At 37.3% G+C, this 26,344-nt stretch overlaps 1 protein-coding gene across 24 annotated transcripts in view; it reads left to right on the top strand.

Moving 5' to 3' along the window:
* The window catches only part of LOC129747279 (sodium bicarbonate cotransporter 3), a 164,712-nt gene that overhangs the window by 115,891 nt on the left and 22,477 nt on the right, over window positions 1-26,344 (top strand). For 16 of the 24 annotated variants that reach the window (XR_008737479.1, XM_055741399.1, XM_055741409.1 and 13 more), the window contains 2 exons: window positions 24,454-24,627; window positions 25,784-26,027. Coding sequence is in view for 23 of the 24 variants with exons in the window: in XM_055741399.1 (XP_055597374.1) it covers window positions 24,454-24,627; window positions 25,784-26,027 (418 nt within the window). In the remaining variant the exon portion in view is untranslated. Of the gene's footprint in view, window positions 1-7,920; window positions 8,071-24,453; window positions 24,628-25,783; window positions 26,028-26,344 lie in introns of all 24 variants that reach the window. The other 8 variants (XM_055741414.1, XM_055741412.1, XM_055741417.1 and 5 more) reach the window with 2 other exon arrangements.

Genomic DNA, 26,344 nt, shown 5'->3' with positions numbered 1-26,344 from the left:
ATGAATTGACAGACATCCATAAAAATTCCGTTAAGAATAATGGGTCAGTACTCTATTATATCTATTCCTTTCGACGTAAAATACACCTGAGTCGTATGACCTTGATTTACTTCAAAGTAAGGTCGTACTGGTTCAACTACTCAAAAACGAAGCCACCTCCTCCATATATTAACAGCTTCTTCTCGGAAGTAATTGCAATGTGTTCAGCAAATGTGAGCCTGTTATCAATCTGTACTCCGAGATCCAATATGGACTTCACGTTTTCCAAATAACTTTCAGATAGGCGGTAGTCAAAATTGACGGTGTTTCGTGAGCGGGTAAAACTCACTACCTTGCATTTTTTGCATTAGCCTGCATCCCGTTCAAGCGGCACCAGGCTAATCCTCCTTTGAATCCTCCTAAAAAGCTTCAGATCGTCAGCATAGAGAAGCTTGTCAGAGTGGAGTGTTTCGCATAGATCATTTACAAATGTAATGAAAAGTAGCGGTCCGGGGTGGCTTCCTTGGGGTACTCCTGAGGGGGTTTCGAATATACCAGATCGTGATCTGTTTATTTTCGTGAAAGCGCAGCGATTTGTGAGATACGACTTGATCCACTCGAGCGATCAAGTTGGAAAACCAAGTCGGTCCAACTTTCTGATAAGTATATCATGGAGGACTCGAACGAAAGCTTTTGCAAACCGATATAAATCAAGTCTTCTTGACAAACTTTTTCAAGGCTATTTCTGATCGAGCTTACGTAGCACATCTAATTGCTAACAGTCGACCTCTTCTTTACAAAGCCATACTGTGATTCGGATATGAAAGGTTTGACGGCGGCGTACAGTCTTTCATACATCAAAGCTTCGTATACTTTGGAGATAGAGTTCAAATTGAGATGGGACGGTAATTTTCAACGTTGTGCACATTTCCCGGTTTGTATATTGGAGAAATAGCCGCGATTTTTCATGCGCTAGGAAACGATCGTTAAGTGACCGATTTAGAATACTGCAAATCAGACCAGCTAGAGATGCAGCACAATATTTTTAAATCGATGGCGGTAAGCAGTCAGGACCTGAATCTTTAGTTGGGTCAACAGCGGACAACTTTCAGCTCCTTGCCGTCGATGCACCGACTCAAAGAAACTTAATTCGCGTCGAAAGCCTTTCTACATTTAGGGTATCCCACAAGAGGGAAGGTCATGTCTTAACTTCACAACTTTGCTTATAGGATACAGCACTATTAGGATACTCTCTAGTGGTGAACATTTCTCTTAAATTTGAGGCTTCAGTCGTGGGATAGTACGCAGTCTATTTACTTAGATGCTCGCCGACGATGAAGTGGTAAGCATATATTTTGTGCTCGTTATCAGCAGGCTTGAGAAAATTCATCGTCATGAGGCGTGTAGCTGTGACTGTGAAGAATCTTGGTCCGTCAAACTCAATTGACTGTTCTTCAAATAGAGTCTCTTCGTTTGCCAGCTAAAAGAATTTCATAGTCATGCATTCACCAATCGCATTTACACAACCGAAAACGAACAAGAAACGCATTTATTGTTGCTCTTGCAAGCAGCCGATCGAAGTGTGAAGAGCTTTGCCAGTCACTTACTGGAGAAATTTGAGGTTCCGTTAATTGAGTATTGAGTCGTTCTGTTGATGGAAAAAAAACTTGTCCGGTCAATCGTGAAGGGCGATATTTCTCAACCCTGCTCATCAGTATTTCAAACGGACCATTCTTCAAAGTCCAAGGTAATTGGTCTCTCTGCTGGAACCAGAGCTGCCAGGTCGTTTTATCAAAAATCAGGACACCGCGAAGAAAAAATCAGGATTTTTCAGGACACCACCAAATTGGTGAACACAAAATGCAGTTCTGCTTAGATTGCATAACTAAAGGCGAAATATAGGTGCTGAATACGCCTCGAATTATGCAATTGAAGCGAGAATAACCTTGGCTGGCCTGCAGTTAATATCGAAAAACCTCATTTAAATGTCATTTGAATCAAAGAATCTCATTGGTTTAACTGGTTAAACTATTTTATTTAAGATTTGTTTGATGTTCGCATCATTTAACTATAAATTTAGTTATGATTTGGATATTTTTTAAAAAATCGGGACAAATCAGGACATTTTAAGGGCCATTTTCCAAAAATCAGGACAATTCAAGCGTTTTTGAAAAATCAGGACGGTCTCTCGAAAATTAGGATAAATCCTGATAAATCAGGACACCTGACACCCCTGGCTGGAACCTCTGATGATTATCGGTGAGTCCAAATACTTGCCTTATTTATAGAACGTTTCCCATATGAACTGTGTCTTTAATTTTATTTTTATATCTGTCTAATTTTATTGTTACATCGTCTATGACATCAGCTGTGTATATCGTTCCACTCGAGTCTATTTTTTCGTAAGTGACTTTCTCAAGCTATGTTGAACCACATTGATTTGCCGTAACCAGGGTCGCTTATTTTCATCTGTAGTGCTTGACAAGACTACCGATTTTCTCTCACCTTCACGACTCAGAACTCATTTGATGGAATCTCACCTCTCGTAATACGAAAAGAGTATGACCATAATTGAAATTTCTCCATTTTCTGAATTGCGAAGCATTTCCCTCACATCGAGTTGACAATAAAGGAATGACTTTGAAAGCAAACAAAAATCCTTCCCAGCTCCACTGCACGGAGCTTGCTGGTAAGAGAAACAATAGTAATAACAGCGTTTAAAATTTACGTATTGCAGCAGCACTCAAGCGTACAACATCAAGACTTCACCGTCAACCTACATTCTACTTGCTATGTTTTCCAGGTTATTTTACGATGGAGGTTTAATCTCATGAACTTTGGAAAAAAATAAGAATGTCATTCACTATTCCGTTGCTTGCTGGCCTTCAGAATGGTTTAATTGTCGAAAGGATGTCTTCCCGAGTTCCAAAGTTATGCAATCATGCCCAGCTTGTAAAATTTGGCATAATTCCTATGCCGAAATTTGGGTCTCATTTTTCATATATTGATACCTGAATCACGTCTAGGGAAGGTTTCCCTGAATCCTTAATAATATCTTGTTTAGTCAACGTTTCAATACAAATTTTGAGGGTATATTGATGGCACTTTGAGGTATTATTCACAGTCAAAATTTAGCATTTTTACTATATCAAATCTTTTTTAAACCGAAGTATCACTGAGCTCTCATTGAAACCAAACCCAGAAAACCATTTGGTGGGTATTTCAAATTTGCAACACAAATATACATACAAATATACGTATAAACATATCGTATATAATGCAGCAAAACCAGTATATACGTTTCACTTTGGAGGCCATATAGGTACATTAGCACACATATTCTTGATTTGGATTGTATTGTTGAATAAAATCATGCAATGCATTTAAATACGATCAAGAATATGCATGGGCCGCACATTGTAGGTGCAGATATACAGATTTTCGTTATAAAGTCATGCAATGCATTTAAATACGACGGAGAATATACATGGGCTGCACATTGTAGGTGCAGATATACGAAAATAAGTCTAAATAACATTCTATACGATATAATATGTAAAATAAAATACGACTTCTGGTTGTCTGGAAAATTTGGCGTATCTAAGGTTTAGAGAATAAACTTTAGAATCTAATTTTGGTATTGTTCCACCTTTATATGAGCAAAATGATACCAAGTTCCGCTACCTTCATTATGACTATTTCTGCAATGACTAAAAAATCAACACTCCAAAAATCCGTGCACTATGTCGGTAACGAACAAATTTTCTGTTGAAAATGAACACCAAATCATGCTATCATTTTGTTGTTTTGTTATCTTATTTAGGTATTATGCATCACTGAAAAAAAATTTCATCGGGAAAAATGCGATACTTAATTATGCCATCATTTTGGCATTAAAATCTGCTCGGGCTATCCCAAGTTTCGTAGATTTCCGCAGTAGTTTTCAGTCGAAACGCTTGTCTTTGGCGCTTGTTAATCCATTTGAAGTTTGTATTAAGCGCATGTTCATTGCCAAATGCTGATCCGAATTGATTATATCAGAGAAAAGTTTAACATTGATTTCTTGTCAGTTGGTCAATTTATCTTCAAATTTCCTTGTGAGGAAAGAAGCTACTTAACAGCTTAAGTTAGCTACTAACATAACATAAGCCAGGTAGATGATCATTGATGCCATGTGCATTATGATTGACTGACCATGGCTCAATATTTCTCGAAAAGCTGAGTGCAAATTTGATGTATAGATATCAATTTCGATGAGCTGTAGTCTTCCGGATTCCAAAAGGCATAAAACGTTCTTGACTTCAAAGTGATTATCTCGACAGTTTTGTTTCGATATCTTCTGAAAGAGTTTCTGAGAAAGAAGTTACATGTCAAAAAGTTGCGTAGTTTATTTAGTGAAAGCGTATATAAAACTTTCCCAAAAAATCTGGAATTGCTAGACGATCATCGAAAAAATACATTCGCTTAAAAAGTATTGAGCGTCACCAATAATTCGATAAGTCATGCATGGTTCTCTGGGAGAAACCATATTTTTTGAAAATTACATCGCTAATTTTTGCACCACTTGAATGTTGGGACTTTCTTCTTTCATTTGAACCCAAATTTGAAATAACACTTTGAAGGGTTTAGAACATTTTACATTTACCTTTAGCGTTACTCTAAACGTCAATAACATGATTTAACAGGAAAATTCTCTGGCTACAACTTCGTCTTAGATACAAATAAAGAGAAAAGAGTTGTAATGTCGCAAACAGAGTGATTATTATTTCATTTGAAAAATCTAATTGAACTTCTTATCGGTGATTGTACCAAGGCCAGAAACTGACTACTTAGTTATTGATTGTAGAGAGTTTGAATGTGCAGTATGGTTTATTTACATTAAAAATCAATCTTTACATAAATTTAATTAGAAAATCTGAAAAAGAGCATCCATGGGGTTTCATTATGAAGAAAATGTCTCCTGCTTTTCTTGAAAATTTAGTAATTTATACTGAGCTAAGTTTGTGCGAGGACAATATTTGGGACTAGGAAACAAATTGGACGTTCTTGTTACATTTAAGCCCAAATTATTCCACCTGGATATCAAAACTAAATATCTTTGTTGAAAATCTTTCATCCTTTTTGATGATTTTTGACTGTTCACTGTTAATCGATTGTTCAACCTTAGACAAGGGGTTCCACAAAAATGATAAAGTGTCATATATAAAAACAAAATAAAAATCAACCTTTGTTCATGATTGATTGCATAAGTTATCGTTTATGGAGACATTCGTGTATTGAAAAATTTGAACGAATTTGAGTTCACACACATTTTTTGCGAAAATTTAAGTGTTCCTTTGTGTCAAAAGTAAACAAACTGAACTCAACGTCTGTCATCAATTTTTTTTTCATCAAAGGAAAAAAAAGTTTACACAATCTTATCATCAACTTTGTTTTCAACAATTCCTTACTGGTTGATTTTAATTAATACAATTTATTGGAAATATTTTTTCAATTCACTATTAGTTGGATGCTAGGCCTAAATTCATCAGATTTTTTGAGAATTTTTAATTTTTTTTTAATGTTTTGCACAAAAATATTTGTTTTTCCAATTTTCCAAAATGAAATTTAAAAAAGTGCGGGTTTTTATGTGGTAATCTTCTATATGGAACACTGCAAACATTTGTCGGTGGATTTAGTAATTTTTGGATATCTTTCGAATGTCTTTTCTTATTTTAAAGCTGACAAAAAATAACTTCGTGTCACTAACAGAATTTATTGCAGTGGCTTGAAAGGCTTAAAATATTTTGTCTACATTCACTCCAATGCAAGATCTTTTTTTCCTCAAAGTATGAAATGAGTTATAAAATTTTCAAGTCATATTTTTTCATAAAAATCCCCTGATCAAATTTATGTGAAAGATTGATTTTTCATGTAAATAAACCATCCTTAACTGAAAAATATTTCTAATATAAAATCGGGTGCTGAATCCGAAAAAGATTTGCTGTTTTTAAGATTTGCTCTAAATATGAAACTTTGAAAACCAAAAAATTAATAGTTGTGCTACGATCCAAATATCTCAAATTGCCTATCATCAAATTGAAATCTTTTCTATGCATTAAGGTACATAAATTTTCTATCGATCATCTGAACTTCGTTTGTTATGATCGAAAGAACCGTTAAAAAGCATTTTCTAGGAATTTTTTTTTTCATTGACGGTCTAAGACTCGATAGGAACATTTCAAAAATATTATTTTCTCTAAGCCTAAAATTTTAACTTAAAACAAAGATTTTGTGTGGTTATTTATCAAAATCAGTTAGAAATTGTAGAAGTTATGTTAACTTTACTCCAACAGTTGTGTTTAACATTCGAAAAAAGTTTAACGAACCACAGTATACAGCAGAGTTAAAGAGATCTACAATACAGTGTGGTTCGTTATATTATTTAAAATTCAAACATTTCTGTTGCAGTAAATTAACCATTACTTTTACAATTTTTAACGCATATTGATTGATAAACAATCAATTGATGTATTTGTTTTATATTGAAATTTTAGGTCCAGAGAATGTATATCTTTCTATAGACCGAAACTATAGAAAATCAGATTTTTAAAACTTTACCATCGAGTATAAAATCACTGATGAAAAATAAATTCTCTAAAAAATTGCGTTTATCACCATTTTTTTTTTATCGAGTTGATAAAACTCAAAAATAAAGTTCAGATGATCGATAGAAAATTTATTCACCTTCAATATGAAAAAAAAAACTAATTTCAATTTTATGTAGAGAAATCCGAAATATTTGGATGCAAGTACAACTACTTTTTTTTCTAAAATTCCATATTTGCAGCATAATCTAAAAACTGTTCTACTGAGATTTTTTAAATATTATTTTTGGATTTAGCGCCCGATTTGCATTAAAAATGATCCTCAATTTACTTAGTATAAAATTGCTGTAATAACTTTCTTTGTGACATTATAACTATTTTTTCTTAATTTGTGTCACTTTGATATCTTCGACAAAGTTGTAACCAGAGAATTTTGCTATGATGTAGTCTTTGAACTAACATTAGAAAGCTCAGAAAATCTTCAAAAAATGAATATTCTAGACCCGATGGATTATTTTAAATTTGGGCACAAATGAAAAAAAAAGTCCCAGCTTCCAAACAGTACAAAAAATAGCGATGCTAATTTTCGAGAAATAAATTTGTTCTATCAGAGACACCGTGTGTTTAATTTTTTATTTATTTATTTACATGTTTAACAGACACCGTTTAAGTAGGTACTTAATACTGACCAGTAAGGTACAATTTTTTTGTCCAAGGAAAAATAGCCCAATAGGTTAAATTTTAACCCTATCATCGACATTTCTGAGAAACTAAATCAAAATTGAGATTATTCTTCCGAACGCGATTTGCAAGTCATTTGTTTGCAGATAAGATTAAAAATATGAATATTAACAATTTTATGATTACGTAGAAAACTTTGCACTTGTTTTGTCCAGATATGTTGTGTATGTTAAAATAGATAGGTATGAAAAAAATATCTATGGATTTTTTCCCTTAAAAAACAAAACTTCTTGCGGATATTGTTTTTATGTTTACTAGGTATGTTTAATATTTGAATGATAAACGTTAATTACAAAGCTTAGTATAAATATATAGAAAAAAGGTTTAATGACAGAAAGGACTTAAATAAGAAGGTCTATGAAACAAAAAAAAAACAATTTTTAGGGGATTTCACTCAAACTATAAATCAACTGCAAAACGAAAAACAAAAAGTCCCACAATAACTGATAGTTTGTTTTTGGTATTTTATTTGAATTCTTTATCAAACAGTTTTATTCTTCAAATAATCCAGGAAACAAAAACATGCCTAGTACTTCATTTCGGTTGTGATAACAATAACATTCCATTGCGCCATTTCTCTATTCCGTCCCTCGCACGCATATATGAATCGCAGATGACATTTCGCCCACACCATCATCACACGGTGCAGCCGCTGCTACCGGAAGTGCGGGTGGATCCGGTGTCGGCGTAACAACCTGGCTCCATGCCGGTGTTTCGATTCCTTCCACCTCATCTACGTCAACATTACCATTGTCATTGAAAGGTTACCTATTTCCTACCACATGTGTTTTGTACCTCTGATATCGATTTTGGAACAACACCATCTGAATGTTTGCACTCCTACATGGACTCGTTTTGCGTGTCTCTTTTCCATAAATAGGTAGATTCTACTCTGGATTAGCCAAACAATGTTCCCTTTCTCTTGGTCTATACTTTCTAGATGTGTCTTAAGCTACCCAAACAATTTCCATATCAAAAAGTGGAGTTTTTTTTCACTTTTCTTCAAAATGTTACGATAGAACATCTCGTTAAAATCATTTCATTTATCAAGCATCCAACACAATTTAGAGACACCCTTAATTCATTCATTCAAATATTCGACATTGGTTCATTTTCTCTGAACATATTATGGAGATAAAAATCACATACACTTCATTGATAGCTACCCGATTTCCCACGATATGTCCCTTCATCATGAGCTGCTTCTATTTCGACAAACACTGATAAGCGAAGTCGCACAGCATGGGATTCCATTCATCTACCAAACAGCACTGAACACTAGATGGGTTCAGCGCATGGTTGCTGAAATCACAGAAAAATCTATAATTTCACAGAATTTTGAGCAAATTTTCATCACAGAATCTGTTTCACAGAACTCTGAATTTTACAGATTTCACTAATTGTTAAAACTTTGTAAGAATTTTTTTCGCAAAATCACAGAATTTTTTTCGGCAACCTTGATTCAACGGTTTTTCTACAACAATAAAAAAATTACATGAACCAAAATGTTGAGGAAAAAATAGTTTCAGCTTATTTCGGAAGGTTGAATAAATTATAAGATACTGATGAAGATTGCAAAAAGTGAACCTACGTGACACCATTTCGCTCATTTTCTACCTCTCAACCAAATATAAGATGCGTTGGTGGTAACCCCGAGGGGTCCTTTTTACGAAGATTACTCATCTCAAGAGAAACACGTTAGGGAATTTCTGTCACAATTGGATAACAACTACCTATGTATGTCTCGAGCACAGCAGGTGTAATACATTCCAAAATTGTGTCGACAAACTGTCTGCGCTAGACCCCATTTTCCGGTTATGATGGGGTAGCATCGGAAAATTGTACACATTCCTTTTCAGATTTTTTTTCGATTTGTCGCTTCAAAATGGAAGTCGTTTGTAGAATGTGCCCCCCGAGCTATGCAACACCAATCCTGTTAAAATGGTCGGCCATTAAATGGAAGTTCGTGTTGAAAATGGTAGAGAACGTTGTGACAAGAATTTAAATTTGATTTTTTGAATACGCGTTCTGTTTCTCAATATTTTAAAACATTCAGCACTTTCAATTTGAAGCCCTACTCCACGTATTCAGACATTACACCAAGAATTTAAATCAAAATATATAAACTTATATATATAAACGGAATTTTATAAAAATGCGTTAAATGTCATTTATGCTTTTTGAATTACTTCTAAATTTTGTTTGAATAAGATCTTATTAGCAAAAAAAAAAAAATATTGAGAGCTAAAGCTGATTTTGGATTTTTATTTTTTCATTACAGTTGTGTAGATTTATTTTATACTCTACTTTTAAAAAAATATCTCTTAGAAGCGGATTTTTTTTAATATCAGACGGATTTGCGCCGGGGATCTTCAGATCTTCCCCAAAATTGAAATTTGATTAATTTGTATTTTTTCAGATTTCAATTTTTTTTTCATTTTTCGAGTTGGCATAGAATAGTTTTTTTTTGAATAAAATAGAAACATATTACAACACTACAGAACTTTGTTATTTTTTAATGGAAATCATAAAATAGCACATCAAAACGCATTGAAGTTTTATCAGCTTTTCAAATAAAATATGTAAAAAATAAAGCAATAACCTTTTACATGAAAAATTGTAAATAAGCTTTAAATTTTGTCTAAAAGTACCGTCTGCACCTCCAATATTCTGCAATAAATGCCATTGTATAGCCTATATAGTTTATGATGCAATTTTTATTTGAAGACACCAAAGTGGGTTAACAACTTTCTTAAGAGTTACGGAAGAGTCAGGTTTTCTGCAAACACTCTACAGAGCATGAAAAAAAAGTGTTTTTTACCTGCATGGATAAGTAATTTGGTTTCCATGTTGTTAGAAGCGCGCTGCATATGTGTGTGCAGTTGTTCGACCGTTGTTTGTTTTCGATGCAAAAGAAAGAGACTTAATGTCATTATTTCTTTCAAAACTCTTGAAGCTTGGCCCACTTTGGTGTCTTGAGATTAAAGTTGCATCATAAATTAGGCTATACAATAGCATTTTTTGCAGAATATTCGGTGGTGCAGGCGATAATTTTAGACAAAATTAAAAGTTTATTTAAAATATTCCATGTTAAAGGTTATTACATGTTTTTTTTTTAATTTACATGAAATGCTGATAATGTTTCAATGCGTTTTGATGTGCTATTTTATTTTTTCTGTTGAAAAAACAGAGTTATGTAGCTTTGAAATATAGTTCAATTTAATCTAACCAAATCTATCTCGATAAATACAAAATTTATGAAATCTGAAAATATACATGTGTTTTAAGTCGTAAAAATGTATCAAATTTTCAATTTTGGAAAAGATCTAAACACCCCGGGCGCAAATTGTCAGATAATAGTAAAAAAAACCTCAGTACTAATACAAATTAGTTTGCATTTATTTACTTCGGATATGTTTGGTTTGAAATGTTCAAAATATTGTTTGGATCACTTTTAATATTCATTTACCGGTGTTTTGATTTAGCTAGATCTGACAGTTTTACAGAGTATAACACATTCTGAACATGTAGAAAATCAAAAACCATTAATAATAATACACGTTGAAATTTATTTAAATTAACACTTGTTAAAGTGTCGATAGCAGCAGCAGCAGGTAAGTATCGGGCAGGACCGAAGCAGCAGTAGCAGACCAGGTAAGTAACCCAGGAAATTAGCAGCGGTGGCAACAGCAACCTCAGGCAGGTAAGTATCACGTGGGTAAGTATTTCTCTTCGAAGCAATTCACTTAGTCCTTGGTTTCCACTTTCTAAACAACTTTATTCTTCATTTCTCCTTAACACTTTATTTGTTTATCTTCTTTCTTAACACTTTATTTTTCTCGATTTATCTTAACTTTATTTATTTACTTAACTCTAGACAAATAACTTCTAAACTTTAATCCGCGATAGGAGACACACTACTTTTTGATGTCACGTTGACGTGTTTGCTGTCACAAAGCTTGACGAAAGGCGAAATCCACACCGTGGGTTGGTCTTTTATAAACTGTTTCGCCCGGAAATTTATAATCGCAGGTACATTGTTCTTGCTGTGGCCCACTTAGCGTTCGATGATATCTTCAACGGGGGGTATCCTAATCTGACCCAACTCGTTTCACAACGAGATGGCGAAGAACACATTTTTCGTCTCACGAACATCCTGGCCCCTCCAGAAACGAGGTTTCTGGCATCACCGTGCAGCTTCTTGATTCATCGATTAATCGATGACGACGAGCTCCGCTTGCCGTGGGTTGTCCCTCTTCTAGCTGATGTCGACGAAACAGCCTCGTTGACATCTAGAACGTCATCCTTCATGGTAGTAGTCCATGAGCTAGATGTAGAGGTGTGGAGGAACTCGGTTTGCCGTGGTATAGGTGATCGAAAAAACGTAAACATTGTGTGTATTACAGTGATGACGTCATAACATCATCGGGGCTGCAGTGCGTAATACAGTTTACTAGAAAAGTTGTCAAATTAACATGATTAAAGTACTATAATACTGAAAATAGTGAACGCTCGTATAAAAGGTGAAACATATATCCTTGTTGAGTGAATTTCCCATCTCAAAATGAGTATTGAATGGCTTTTTTCAGCGTGATTCGGTTGTTACAGAACGCGTTTTTTTTACCGTGGATTGTTCCCTCGTCGTGGAATAACCATCTTAGAAGATATTGTTATCGAGGGCGATGACTTCAACTGATCCCCAAGTTTGCATTTCTCTGTAGAAATTCTTCGACTACTTGCTTCCGGTTCCTCACTTTAGCTCTGATGGATCGAGCAGACTCAGTTGGAGGGCAACGAACGGATGGCAAAGCTGAGAGAAAAAACGAAACATAAGGAATATTGCGATAATGGCCTAAGTTAGAAATACTTACCAGATTTTATAAGAACCCTCCTTGCGTTTTCCATATTAACATTGACCAACTCCGTCAATTCGAAATGCTGGGAGCACACGTATATACCGGATCCATCCTTACGGCCACAGAACGCGAGCCATTTTTTGCGTACCGCGGGTTCCTTCGGTAGCTGATGAAAACTCACTGCTCTATTTTGCTTCTTAGCATCGACCCGCGAAATTTTGCAGGATTTTATTCAGCACTTGGTCATTTTTTCATTTAAAAATTTTTATCTAAATCAAAAACTCTTCCGTAATTGCAACCCAAACAACTGTTATGACGTCATTGATGCGAATCAGACCGCATTGCATGCACACCAGTCTGAAGATACTGATGTATTTGTGACAGCATCAAAATATCTCCGCACCTTATGTAAAGCTCATGGGGTAGTAGTAGTATGTTGATGTTTTACCTCAGGAACATAAATATTGCTCTGCAAAATTTGAGACCCGGAAGCAAAATTTTCGAAAAAATAAATTTATTGGACAGGTTCTTACCTTGTCGCAATTTAAATGCGCCTTGTATAAAATAAGATTCATCAGCATTCCGAGCAGCTCTACTTGTCGTCCGTGGTGTTCAGCTGACCCGTTTTGTCGTCGTTCTGGATTTGATGTGGTGCAATAGGAAGCAAACATATTTTCTGGACACAGCGAGTTGTTTTTGCCTTCGGTGTTTGCAGCGAAACTACTCTGATGATACCGTCGCTCCCAGGATGAACATCGATTATTCGGGCTGTTGGCCATCGCATTGGAGGAGTATTCTCGTCCCGGAGGAGAACTAATTGGCCTGGTTGGAAAGTGACTGGTGGACGGAACCATTTCGTTCTGGGTTGCAAGGTGGACAGATACTCCAAGTGCCACCGTTTCCAAATATCTTGGATGATTTTTTGAACTTTTTGCCACTGTTTGAGTCTGTCGTAATTGATGTCAGAAAAGTCTCTGTCGGGAACTGCCTTGAGGGCTGAGCCAGTCAGGAAGTGACCAGGGGTGAGGGGGTCAAAATCCGAGGGATCGTCGCTGAGAGGAACTAATGGTCGCGAATTAAGGCAACATTCAATTTGACAAAGCAACGTTTCCATATCGTCATAGGGTAAGGAGCGTGTTCCCAACACGCGAATAAAATGTTTTTGTGCCGACTGGACCGCTGCCTCCCACAGCCCACCGAAATGAGAGGCTTTCGGCGGGTTGAAGTGCCAACGAATCTGCATTTCTGAACAGCTTTTGGACACCTCGGCTCGATGATTCTCAGAACGAAGAAGACGTTTGATTTCGTTCTTTGCTCCCACAAAATTCGTCCCGTTGTCGCTGTATACATCAGTGCACAGCCCTCGGCGAGCGACGAATCTTTTGAAGGCTTGCAGGAACTTGATGGTGGTCAGATCTGGAACGAGCTCCAGATGAACGGCCTTCGTGCTGAAGCATATGAATACTGCTACGAAAGCCTTCCTTGGTGATGCTCTCCGGTGTGGTGGTTGCAGTAATATTGGACCCCAATAGTCCACTCCAGTGACTGCGAACGGTCGGGTGGCAGTGACGCGCGATCGTGGCAACTCTCCCATGAATTGCTGCACCATTGTTGGTTTGGCTTTGAAGCATTGCAAGCACTTGTGCACCACCTTTTTCGTTAAGCTTCTGGCCCCTATGATCCAGAAGCGTAGTCGAATGATGGTAAGTAGAAGCGTGGGTGCTGCGTGCAAGTGTTTGCGATGTAAGTTTTCGACTAAGAGAGCGGTAATTTGGTGAGATGATGGCAAGATGATTTGATGTTGAGTATCGTAGTTTTTATTGGAATTTGCTAATCGTCCACCCACGCGTAGAAGTTGATCGGGGCCCAGGAAAGGACTGAACCATTTCAGTCGGGATTTGGGGGATATTGGTTGATCTTTTCGAAGATTATTGAGATCTTGTTCGTAAGTTTGCTGCTGAACTAATCGAAAAAGAGTTTTTTCTGCTTCGTTGATTTCTTCCACCGACAGAACACAGTTGAGGATTCTTTTGGTTGAAGGTAGTCGAAATATTTTCGCTGGCCGTTGACAGAAAGCGGTAACTCGGAGGAGATGCTGGTAGCTACTGAATCGTTTGACCAAATCATCTACAAACGAGGGCTCAGGGGAACATAATGTGGTCGTCATAGATGATTTTCGCTGTTCTTGTAACACGTCAGTTGAATTTTCGGGTTGAGCAGTAATAGATGGCCACGCATCTCGTTCTTCCTTTAGCCAAGCCGGTCCGTGCCACCAGATGTCACATGAAAGAAGTTCTTCTGGCGGTATTCCTCTCGAAACATGGTCTGCTGGGTTTTCGCTGCCGGGCACGTGATTCCAGTGGGAGTTGATTGTGGCGAGTTGAATTTTGGAGACTCGATTGGCAACAAAATTTGCCCATGTTGACGGTGAACAATTCAACCATGCGAGGACGGTGGTAGAATCGACCCAGAAAAAGGTGGGACAGTTTAGCTGAGTGGATGAGCAGATTTTGGTGTACAATTCGGCGGCATGGAGCGCACCACAAAGTTCGAGTCGTGGTATACTTATTCGCTTGAGGGGGGCAACCTTTGAACGAGAAGTCAGCAATGCTACGCGAACACAACCAACATTGTCGCGTGATCGCACATACGCACAAGCTCCGTATGCTCGTTCTGATGCGTCTGAGAATATGTGCAGTTCAATTGATGTTGCGTTTGGAAAAACTACACAGCGTGGGATTCTGAGATGTTCTAGAAGTGGCAATTTGAAGTAAAAGATGTTCCATTTTTTCGAAAGAGCTTCCGGTAGAGGATCGTCCCAGTTCAGAGTGTTGTCTTTTTCGTCCTTCAAAGTCCACAGAGATTGCATGAACAGTTTGGCGCTAACAATAACGGGACCCAAAAGCCCTAGTGGGTCGAAGATTTGAGCAATTCTGGATAAGGCAATTCGTTTGGTTAAGACAAAATTCTCCGGGTCGCAAGAGAGATGAATCTTGTAACGCAAATGATCCTCGGATGGATCCCAATTCAAACCTAAGGTTTTAATACATGATTCCCGATCTAAATCCACTGATGATTGTATTGCACGATTTTCCATCGGTACCTCGTCGATTACAGCTGTTGAATTAGACCCAAATTTTCGTAATTCGAAACCGCCAAGCTTGCAAAGTTCCTCCAGCTCCTTCCGAAGGTTCCTTACTTCGTCGATGTTCTGGCCACCCGAAAAAAGATCGTCCATGTAGAAATCTCTTTGCAGAATTTTGGCAGCGGAAGGGAATCTATGTTGCTCATCCTTTGCCAATTGCTTTAGTACTCTTGTCGCGAGGAAGGGCGCACAAGCAGTACCATAGGTAACGGTTTTCAGTTCGTAGGTGCTTAGTGGTTCGTCGTCATGATTCCTCCAGACAATTCTCTGCAATGGTGTATCTCTGTTATCGACAAGGATTTGCCGATACATCTGTTTTATGTCCGCAATCAACATAACGGGATGCATTCGGGAACGTGTAATGATGGCGCGCAAATCGTCTTGGATAATAGGGCCGACCATAACAGCGTCGTTGAGAGAGTAACCGGTGGCGGATTTGCACGACGCATCGAAGACGACTCTCAGCTTCGTGGTTGAACTGCTCTCTCGTGTAACAGCATGATGTGGGAGGTGATAGGATTGAGTCTGCGTGCCGGTGATGAATGAAATCTTCTGCATGTGTTTGAGATCTTCATATTCATTCATGAAATCTCGATACTGTTGATGGAGAGTCTCGTTGCGTTTGATTTTACCTTCTAGCAAATGAAATCGTCTGACTGCTGACTTGCGGTTGTCTCCTAGGTTGCTGAGTATGATTTCACGAGTGGGCAGGCGGACAATGTAGCGACCTTCATCAGTCCGGGCAACGGTTTCTGCAAAATGGTTCTCGCAAGCGGCTTCGTCCACTGATGGTCCTGGTTTGGCGTCATCCTCTTCGATTTCCCAAAAGCGCTCGAGGAATCTATGAAGCTCGCTGATAGTGGCTACGTTGGAAACAATCGGTGTGATCGGCTGACTGAAGGAAGTCTTTCCAGTAACTATCCACCCCAGCTCAGATTTGACAAGGACAGGAAGGGTTGTTCCGAGGGAAATTCGTTCACGGTATTTGAATAATTCGAAGAATATTTCCGCTCCAATGACAACATCGATAGGGCCTGGACGGTTGAATGATGGATCGGCAAGTTCGACATCGGTTGGTAGGTCCCAAGTAGAAACGTCGATAGCCGCAGATGGGAGTTCGACGGTAAGTTTAGGCAATACTAAGAATTCAGTCATGGAAGCATAGTCATTGAAGCGGGAACGAATAGTCGCGCGAAGTTTGTATTTGGCGTATGTTGCACAGTGGCCTATACCAGCAATGGGGAGAGAAATTTTCGATCGATTAACCTTCATAGCCTGCGAGAGAGCATCCGTTATGAAGCAGCATTCACTGCCGGAATCTAAGAGCGCGCGAGCGGCGTGGACTCTTCCACTATCATCGACCAATTGGATAACAGCTGTAGCTAGAACTACTTTCAGTAGCTTCCCGTTGTTGATTGAAGTAGTTGTAGCTTGAATGAGAGAAGCGGCAGCGGATGTGGTTGGTTCAGGTTGATGTGTGTCTACCGGGTTGGGAGAGATTCGCTCAGGTTTAGAGTCTGGCTTGGGATGATCCTTGAAGCAAAGTTGAGTGTGATGATGACCATTACATTTTCGACAGGTGCTCGTAGATGGACAGTTTCGTGACATGTGCCCTTTCCGCAAACAATTTCGGCACAACTGATGACGTCTCACTTCCTGCTCCTTGTCCTCGATCTTCATGTGTGAGAACTGAGAGCACTTGTAAAGTGGGTGGTTCTCCGAACAAATGATGCACTTGCGTGTGAAGGTTTGCATTGCACCGAGACTGGATACGGACTTTGGGTTAGACTTTCTAGGTGGATTTTGAGTTAAACCTTCAGGAATTTTGTTTCCGATACTCTGCAAGACCGTTACTCTTCGCTGAATGAATGCGACCAAATCTTGGAAAGAAATTGTGTTGCGTGCCGAAGAAAAATCCTCCCAATCTCGTCTGGTGGTAGGATCGAGTCGAATGCTCAACATACGAATGAGCATAACATCCCAGTATTGAGTTTTCTCCCCAAGTTGATTCAAAATCTTTACCGTTGCTTCAAAGTTTTCCACCAAAGAATGTAGATCTGTTGCGGATTCACGTTTTAATGCAGTAAACTCGAAAAGTGCGTCGATGTATGACTGTTTTAAACGCGCTGGGTTTTGGAAATGGTCGACTAACAGATTCCAGGCCACTGGATAGTTATTCGCACTAATAGGTATCGATTGAATCAATTTCAAAGCATCGCCAGTGAGAGAAGAACGCAGGTAGTAAAACTTCTGGATGGTAGAAATCTCTGTCGATGCGTGGACGAGCGAGACAAAAAGGTCGTGGAAGTTGAGCCAACATTCTAAATTTCCGTTGAACACTGGGATTTTAACATCGGGAAGACGTATATGAGGGTATCTCCCGGGGAAATTCGTCGACAAATTAGAACTAGAGGCTGCTACAGGATCAGGGGCTTTATTTACTGCCAGGAGAAAACCTTTCACCCGGTAGTAATTGGTTTCAAATTCCGCACGTTGTTTCAGTAATTGATCAATAGAAGGATTATCGAGATTGTCGCAGACTTCAAGTTCACTTTGCACGTTGGTGAAGTCGTTCCAAATGGTCCCCAGGTGTTCGATTCGTACTGGAACTTCCATTTCGTGTTGTTCCTCCTCGTATTCGTCAACGAACGTTTTAATCAAATTAAACGATACCAAGATGCTTCTCAGCCGTTGCTTGAGAGCTTTTAACTTACGTTCCGCGGCCATTCTGGAACAAATAATGACCCGGTAGCACAAAACGATATAAGTAGCAGTTATAGGAACCCTAATTACCTTTTGTAGGCAATTCAATGCCTTGTATAGTAGATTATCTCAGCAAACAGGAACTATGTTGACCTTTCGAAACTCGTGGCTACGTAGTAGAAAGATTCACCGGATGGAACTCGGAGTTCGACGAGCGCCAGGACATCCGGTTCGAAGGACCATATGTCGATAGCAGCAGCAGCAGGTAAGTATCGGGCAGGACCGAAGCAGCAGTAGCAGACCAGGTAAGTAACCCAGGAAATTAGCAGCGGTGGCAACAGCAACCTCAGGCAGGTAAGTATCACGTGGGTAAGTATTTCTCTTCGAAGCAATTCACTTAGTCCTTGGTTTCCACTTTCTAAACAACTTTATTCTTCATTTCTCCTTAACACTTTATTTGTTTATCTTCTTTCTTAACACTTTATTTTTCTCGATTTATCTTAACTTTATTTATTTACTTAACTCTAGACAAATAACTTCTAAACTTTAATCCGCGATAGGAGACACACTACTTTTTGATGTCACGTTGACGTGTTTGCTGTCACAAAGCTTGACGAAAGGCGAAATCCACACCGTGGGTTGGTCTTTTATAAACTGTTTCGCCCGGAAATTTATAATCGCAGGTACATTGTTCTTGCTGTGGCCCACTTAGCGTTCGATGATATCTTCAACGGGGGGTATCCTAATCTGACCCAACTCGTTTCACAACGAGATGGCGAAGAACACATTTTTCGTCTCACGAACATTAAAGTGAAAACAGATATAAAAAATTGCAACATTAAACGTGTCTATCATAAGAGGATTTTTTTTCTTATGTCTAGGCAAAAGTTTCAATTTTGTAAACCAGATAAATAAAAAAGAAATAATCAGAATCTTAATGCTGAAAATAGACGACAGAGTTAAAAAAAAGGGTTCTTTACTCAGTAATTCTATTTGGAAACATTTCCAAAACATTAACGACAGTATTTGGCATTCAAAACGGAGATTCAGATTTTCAAGAGTAGAACTGGATTGTGAATCAAAATTCAGAATTTAGTACTTTTCATCAGTAAGAAAGGAAATTTAAAAAAAAAACCCGTCGAAAAAGAGTTCTAAACTATGATAAAAACCTTTACCAAGATAGAAATTAAATCCAAATTTATGAATAAAAATAGAAAAAAAATCAAGAATGAAAACTAAAAATTCGATCTCTAATGTCTGAGTACAAAATAACATTTAATGGATGGAAGCTCCAAATTAGAATAAAATGTCTGGAAAAAGAAGTTGAAAAACTGCTTCGTTGGAATGGATTTCATCACTTTAAATTCAGAACATAAATGCAGGATTTGTGTAGAATCTGACTACAGAACTTGTTTATCGAAAATTCGAATTCAAAAACAAGAATTTAAACAAAAGTTATTTTTACAGACCTATAATCAGATTTTATTATCATATATTTGAGCAGATATCAAAACTTAACATTGGCATTTTGCTCGAAAATAATCAAAAAACTAGGATGTAAATTTTAAACGAATTTTAAAATAACTGTGTTCATAAAAATGCTGCTTATGACTAACCATTTAAAAAAAGATGTTCTAAAATGATGTTTGAGGGAGATATTAATACAATTTTAAATCAAACATCGAGTTCGAAAATGCAAGAAATATTCTTTAAATTGAGAATCACAATATTAATTTTTAAACCAATTTGGTTTTTTTTATTTTTGAAGAAATTTCATTTGAATCCATATTTTACTCTTTGAAAAAAGGATCAGATCGGGTAATTTTCGATTCTATCCTTTCGATCTTTTGATTTTTTATAGTGTGAAAAAAATTGTAGATCCAACTTTGACTATCGATACCAATTAATTGTCAAATGGAAAACAAGATTGACATGGTTGGTGAAATTTTTTATTTAGAAACAATTAATGTTGATGTTAAATTTAAAAGCTATTTATTTCAGATAACTTGGCAAGTTTGGCAAAGGATTATTCCTTTTATTAGGGTCGGTTATTTTTCGAATATCCTTCAACTCAATTTTACCATTCTACATTACAAACAATCAGCAGAAGCTGGCCTTAAATCTGCGCTTGCTAATCACCGGCCAAATCAAAATAAACGATCGAAATCTGCGTTAATTTTTTTTTTTACATCGAAGGGAAAAATCAAAACAAACAATTAGCAGCCTTAAAAATCTGCGCTTCCTAAGCCAATCTGTAATTTTCCACCGGAAGGCCAAATCAAAATAAACAATCAGCAGTAAGTAGCAGCCTTCAAAGTATGCGCTTCCTAAGTCAATTCCGCCTTGTTTCATCAGAAGGCCAAATCAAAACATAGAATCAGTAGCAGCAACTTTAAAAATCTGCACTTCCTAAGCCAATTCCTTTTTTTCCACCGGAAGGCCAAATTAAAAATAAACAATCTATAGCAGCAGCCTTAAACATCTGCGTCGAATCCCTCTGTTTATGCCGGGAAGTCAAATCGCATCAAACAATCAGCAGCAGCTGCTTCAAAAATCTACACTTTCTAAGCCAATTCCGTCTTTTTCGACCGGAAGGCCAAATCAAATCAATCCACAGAACCTGTTTTAAAAATTTGCGCATCCTAAGCCAATTTGTTCTTTTTCCACCGGGAGGCCAAATCAGAACAAACAATCAGCAGCAGCAACCTTAAATCTTCGCTTCCAACTCCAATTTCGTCTTTTTCCACCGGAGAACAAAATCAAAACAAACAATCAGGAGCATTAGCCTTAAATTTTGCGCTGCCTGAGCCAATTTCTTTTTCTTTCACCGAGAGGCCAAATCAAAACAAACAATCAGCAGCAGCAACCTAAAAATCTGCGTTTCCTAAGCCAATTCCGTCTTTTTCCACCGGGAGACCAAATCAAAATAAACAATCAGCAGAAGCTGCCTTAAAAATCTGCGCTTTCTAAGCCAATTCCGTCTTTTTTCACCGGGAGGTCAAATCAAAATAAACAATCAGCAGAAGCTGCCTTAAAAATCTGCGCTTCTTAAGGGGGGGGTAGGGTCTAACACTTTCAAAAAATCGATTTTTTTATTTTTTTATTTTCTTATTGTAAAACATTTCAAGAATGTTGTGTCAAATTTTCAAGTCAATTGAAGCAAAACTGTAGAAGTTATAGGCCTTTATCTCCTCCTATCTAATACTGCAAGAAAGCAAGAGCAGAAACTTCAAACGCGTTTTTCTCGAAAGCACATTTTTAAAGTCCGTGGACATCGTCATTTGAAAACAACTTATCCGATTCTTTTCAAATTTGGAACATATTTTCTACATATAAAATACCAGACCCCAACGTTTTTCTTTTTTGATTTTTTTACTTTGGGGGGATTTTACAGGTGAAAAATGGCGGATTTTTAAGTGAAAAATCGTAGTTTTTACTTCAAACAGCCACAAAAATTTCATAAAAATATTTTTAAGTTAAATAAAAACGTTGGGGTCCAGAAAAAGATCTATTAAAAATATTTTGCTCTGATTTTTTGACTTCAGATGATTCTGTGCTGAGATATAGTGTCCACCGCAAATCCTGTTTTCTAAAAGGCATCCTCGAAAATGCTCCGTCACCGGCTCATTTTTCAATATTTTTCTACGAAAAAATTCATAATTGTTCTTTTAACAATGCTTTGTATAATGCAAAAAATTTGAATACATTTTTTTGAACGATAGCTCTAGAAAAAAATCGTGAAAATGGTGTTTTTTTTATACCCGTTAGACCCTACCCCCCCCTTAAGCCAATTTCGTATTTATCCACCGGTAGGCCAAATCAAACAATCAGCAGCAGCAACCTTAAATTCTGCGCTTCCTAATCCAATTCCGTCTTTTTCCACCGGAGAGCCAAATCAAAACAAACAATCAGCAGCATTAGCCTTAAATTTTGCGCTTTCTAAGCCAATTTCGTCTTTTTCCACCGGGAGGTCAAATCAAAATAAACAATCAGCAGAAGTTGCCTCAAAAATCTGCGCTTCCTAAGCCAATTTCGTATTTATCCATCGGAAGGCCAAATCAAAACAAACAATCAGCAGCAGCAGCCTTAACATCTGCGCCTCCTAGGCCAATCAGTTTTCCACCGGAAGGCCAAATCAAACAAACAATCAGCTGCAGCAGCCTCAAAAATCTGCGCTTCCTAAGCCAATCGTCTTTTTCCACCGGAATGCCAAATCAAAAGAAACAACCCACAACCGCAGCCATAAAAATCTGTGCCCGCTAGAGCAAACCATCTTTTTCCACCGGAAGGTCACATAACAACAAACAATCAGCAGCACCTACCTAAAAATCTGCGCTCCCTAAGTCAATCCGTTATTTTCACCGAAGGGCCAAATCAAATCTGTCTTAAAAATCTGCGCTTCCTATGCCAATTCCGTCATTTTTTCACCGGGAGGTCAAATCAGAACAAACAATCAGCTTCAGCAGTTTTGAAAATCTGCGCTTTCTAGGCCATTCCGTTTTTCCACCGAAAGGCCAAATCAAACATATTGCTGAATATTTGTTTGATTTGGCCTCCTGGAAAAAAAAACGGAATGGCCTAGGAAGCGCAAATTTTTAAGGCTGTTGCTGATTGTTTGTTCTGATTTGGCCTCCCGGTGGAAAAAGACGGAATTCGCTTAGGAAGCGCAGCAGCCTTTAAAATTTGCGCTTCCTAACCCAATTCCGTCTTTTTCCACTGGAAAGCAAAATCACAACAAACAAACAGTAGCCTTAATAATTTAAGCTTCATTTACACCTTAGTGAAAAAAGATGTGAAAAATCTTATTCTGTGTAACATTTATAACTTGACGGAACACGGCAAGATATTTCAATCTTTTCTAGGAATATCTTTAAAATAATTTGTTAACGAAATTGAAAATTGTTCACGTTAATTTTCATCTGAGGTGTATTTAAAGCTTTCTAAAACATACAGCCGTTCTATTTATTTTTGAATATCTAGCTATTATAAAATAAACTCAGTTCTAATAAAGAAAAAGAGCTTTTCATACAAAAATTACTTTAGAACTTTTAAGCGTAGTTTGTAGCCGTCTCTATGGTTATCTACTTACAGTTGCGTTCAAAAAAGAATGAAATCGCGTGAAGCTGCGCACTCACTTCCAACTTTGACAAGCTGCCATTTCTTTCTCAGTTGATATTTTTTCATGAAAATTTCACACAATCTAGTTCAACTATCTAACAAACACTCCAGAAAATTTGAAGTCTTTACAATGACGGAAAACAAAGATACAGTTATTCCCGTAAAAAGGGATATTTGGAGTTGCTTCACTAAATTTGCTGTATCTTTGACAATTTTCATTGAAAAATCTTGAAATTTGATCCAAAGATGTAAAAATGTTTGATCTAATACCAAGCCAAGTTTTGTCAAAATCGATGAACGTGATCAAAAATGGTGCTGGGTTGAAAATGAGGTTCATTATCGCCGAGTAGACGATTTCATTCTTTTTTGGACGGATGTTTATATGGAAAACAACGTAATCCATGTATTCTTGGTATTTTCTTTCACAAAACGAAAATTTATCACAAAGAATGTTGTAAATTGCTAAAAACTTCATTAGTACTTTGTTTCGAAAGAGAAAATGTTTCAACAGAGTTCAAAATAATAAGAACAGAGTTTCAGAAATGACCTGCTAATTATACCGATAAACAAATTTGATCCACAATTAAAGCGAATATTCTATTCGCTCTTGTGTTTCAATACCAGTTCTGTTGGAACAATTTCTGTTTCTAAACAAAACAGGAATAAAGTTCCTATCAATTTACAACATTCTTTGTGATAAATTTTGGTTTTGTGAAAGAAAATACCAAGGTTACATGGATTACGTTGTTTTACATATAAACATCCGTCCAAAAAAGAATGAAATCGTCTAATGGGCGATAATGAACCTCATTTTCAACCTGGCACCATTTTTGATCACGTTCATCGATTTTGACGAAACTTGGCCTGGTATTAGATCAAACATTTTTACATCTTTGGATCAAATTTCAAGATTTTTCAATGAAAATTGTCAAAGATACAGCAAATTTAGTGAAGCAACTCCAAATATCCCTTTTTTACGGGAATAGCTGTATCTTTGATTTCCGTCATTGTAATGACTTAAAATTTTGTGGAGTGTTTGTTGGATAGTTGAACTAGATTGTGTGAAATTTTCATGAAAAAATATCAACCGAGAGAGAAATGGCAGCTTGTTAAAGTTGGAAGTGGGTGCTCAGCTTCACGCGATTTCATTCTTTTTTGAACGCAACTGTATATGTTCAAACTTCTAACGTTCTCCACATGTTAAGCAAACTGTCGTATAATAATGTTCTTCTAAATGAATGTATTCTTCTCTATCTTCAATGTCACAAAACGCACGGATCTGTATCCAACCTAAACTGCCAATTTCCGTGCTTTCTATTTGTAGTGGAAGACCAACAGCATCCCCACCAGCAACAACAACAACAAACTTTTTCCTCTTCCCACCATCATCAGCCGATTTCGAAAAAAGCCAGCATCGGCAGCAATGCCGAGGGAGCATCCAAGCCTGGCGCCGGTAGCAACAACGGAAAACATTTGACCGTACCAGGCAAAGCTTCCGGTAAAACGAACGAAAATTGAATTTTGCCATCATGTTTTCCTTTTTTTCTGTTTCGTTAAATTTTTCGACCATTTCGGCACGTTCGTTATCATTTTTTTTCGACTTCTCGATGCACTCGTTAAATGTTTGTTACTTTATGTGCATTGCTGTCAGGAGACTTGAGTCCTTGCGGATTTTACTGCCCACTTTTATTTGAAGCTGAAGAATATTGAAATTCTTTAAAAATATTTTCATCCTTGCCATGATTTTATTTATTCCTTTTTCCAATAAGAATATATTTAATTCAGGTTTAATATCATTCATTGTTTTTGGTTATTACACTTAACCGTTACAAAAGAGTTTTCTCAGTCGCATGTATTGGATGGAATTTCAAAATTTAAATTCTTCACTGTACGCATCATCATTCCCATTCAGTAACAAGTAAATATGTATTGATTTATAGCTGTTTTCGAGATACACGAACTGATGGTTTATTCTACATGTTCAAGACTGGATATTTCAATCATAAACAAACATACATGTACTTCACTGCTTGCAAACATATCGTATACATATGCTCCACAATCAGGCACATCGGGCCCCAACAGTCCTCATATGTTAATTTTTGTTTTTGGTTTAGTTTTTCTTAACGTCACATTCATTATCATTAAGCCAAAAGCATTAGGTACTTGCTGCTACCAAGAGTAATGAAAGCTCATCTTCATACATTTTACATTCTGGCGTAGAGCAAAGTACTCAGAAAACTGACTCTATATTTTCATCCTAAACTAATCTGCCTGTCTCCTCGCCCGAAATACAGAACGTGTGAAGTTTGCCTTTCCCTCTTTGGCAAAATTATACAGTGTAGGGTGCCATCTGGAAATTTCTGGAATTCTAGAAAAAGATTTGTTAGAAAAGAACTGTTTCTGGAAACTTAGAAAAATGATAATAAATGAATCCATCACTCAGATTGTTTACAATCTTATCCAATTTTTGAACGAATGTAAAAACTGAGCCAACATCCAATAAGCCCGTTAAGCCTGTCAATCAAATTCGGAGGATAAATCGTTTCCAAAACGGCAGCTGGCACCCTAACACGTGTGAGAATAACGAACCGGTCCAAATTAGATTTTCCTATCGTCCTAGAGTTTAACACATTTGTGCTTCTGCGTTCCAGGGGAAAATTTGATCCAGAGCCCCAGCAACATGTCGATGGCCCGGAATACCAGCAGCGGCGATCTGCAAACCAATGGGGAACACAAATCGAACACCCACTTTATGCGCAAGATTCCGCCGGGAGCCGAGGCGAGCAACATCCTGGTGGGGGAGGTGGACTTCTTGGACAAGACGCTGTCCGCGTTCCTGCGGCTGAACAGCGCCTCGGTCATGGGAGATCTGACCGAGGTTCCGGTGCCGACCAGGTTTGTAGATATTTTGCAGTTGTTTTAAGCCATATTATCGAGGAATATCAGAATAAAATTCTTATCGGGTTAACTTTGGGTCAAATTCAATTAATTCTGATAAATTCAATGGAATTTCAATGGAAAACGTCAATCGATTACTTATGGCAGGAAAAAACAAAAATGACAAAAATGACAAAAATGACAAAAATGACAAAAATGACAAAAATGACAAAAATGACAAAAATGACAAAAATGACAAAAATGACAAAAATGACAAAAATGACAAAAATGATAAAAATGACAAAAATGACAAAAATGACAAAAATGACAAAAAT

Source organism: Uranotaenia lowii, chromosome 2 (assembly GCF_029784155.1).
Source record: "Uranotaenia lowii strain MFRU-FL chromosome 2, ASM2978415v1, whole genome shotgun sequence".
NCBI lineage: Eukaryota > Metazoa > Arthropoda > Insecta > Diptera > Culicidae > Uranotaenia > Uranotaenia lowii.
Note: the sequence above shows the minus strand (reverse complement) of the source record. Positions and strands in the feature narration are given on the sequence as shown.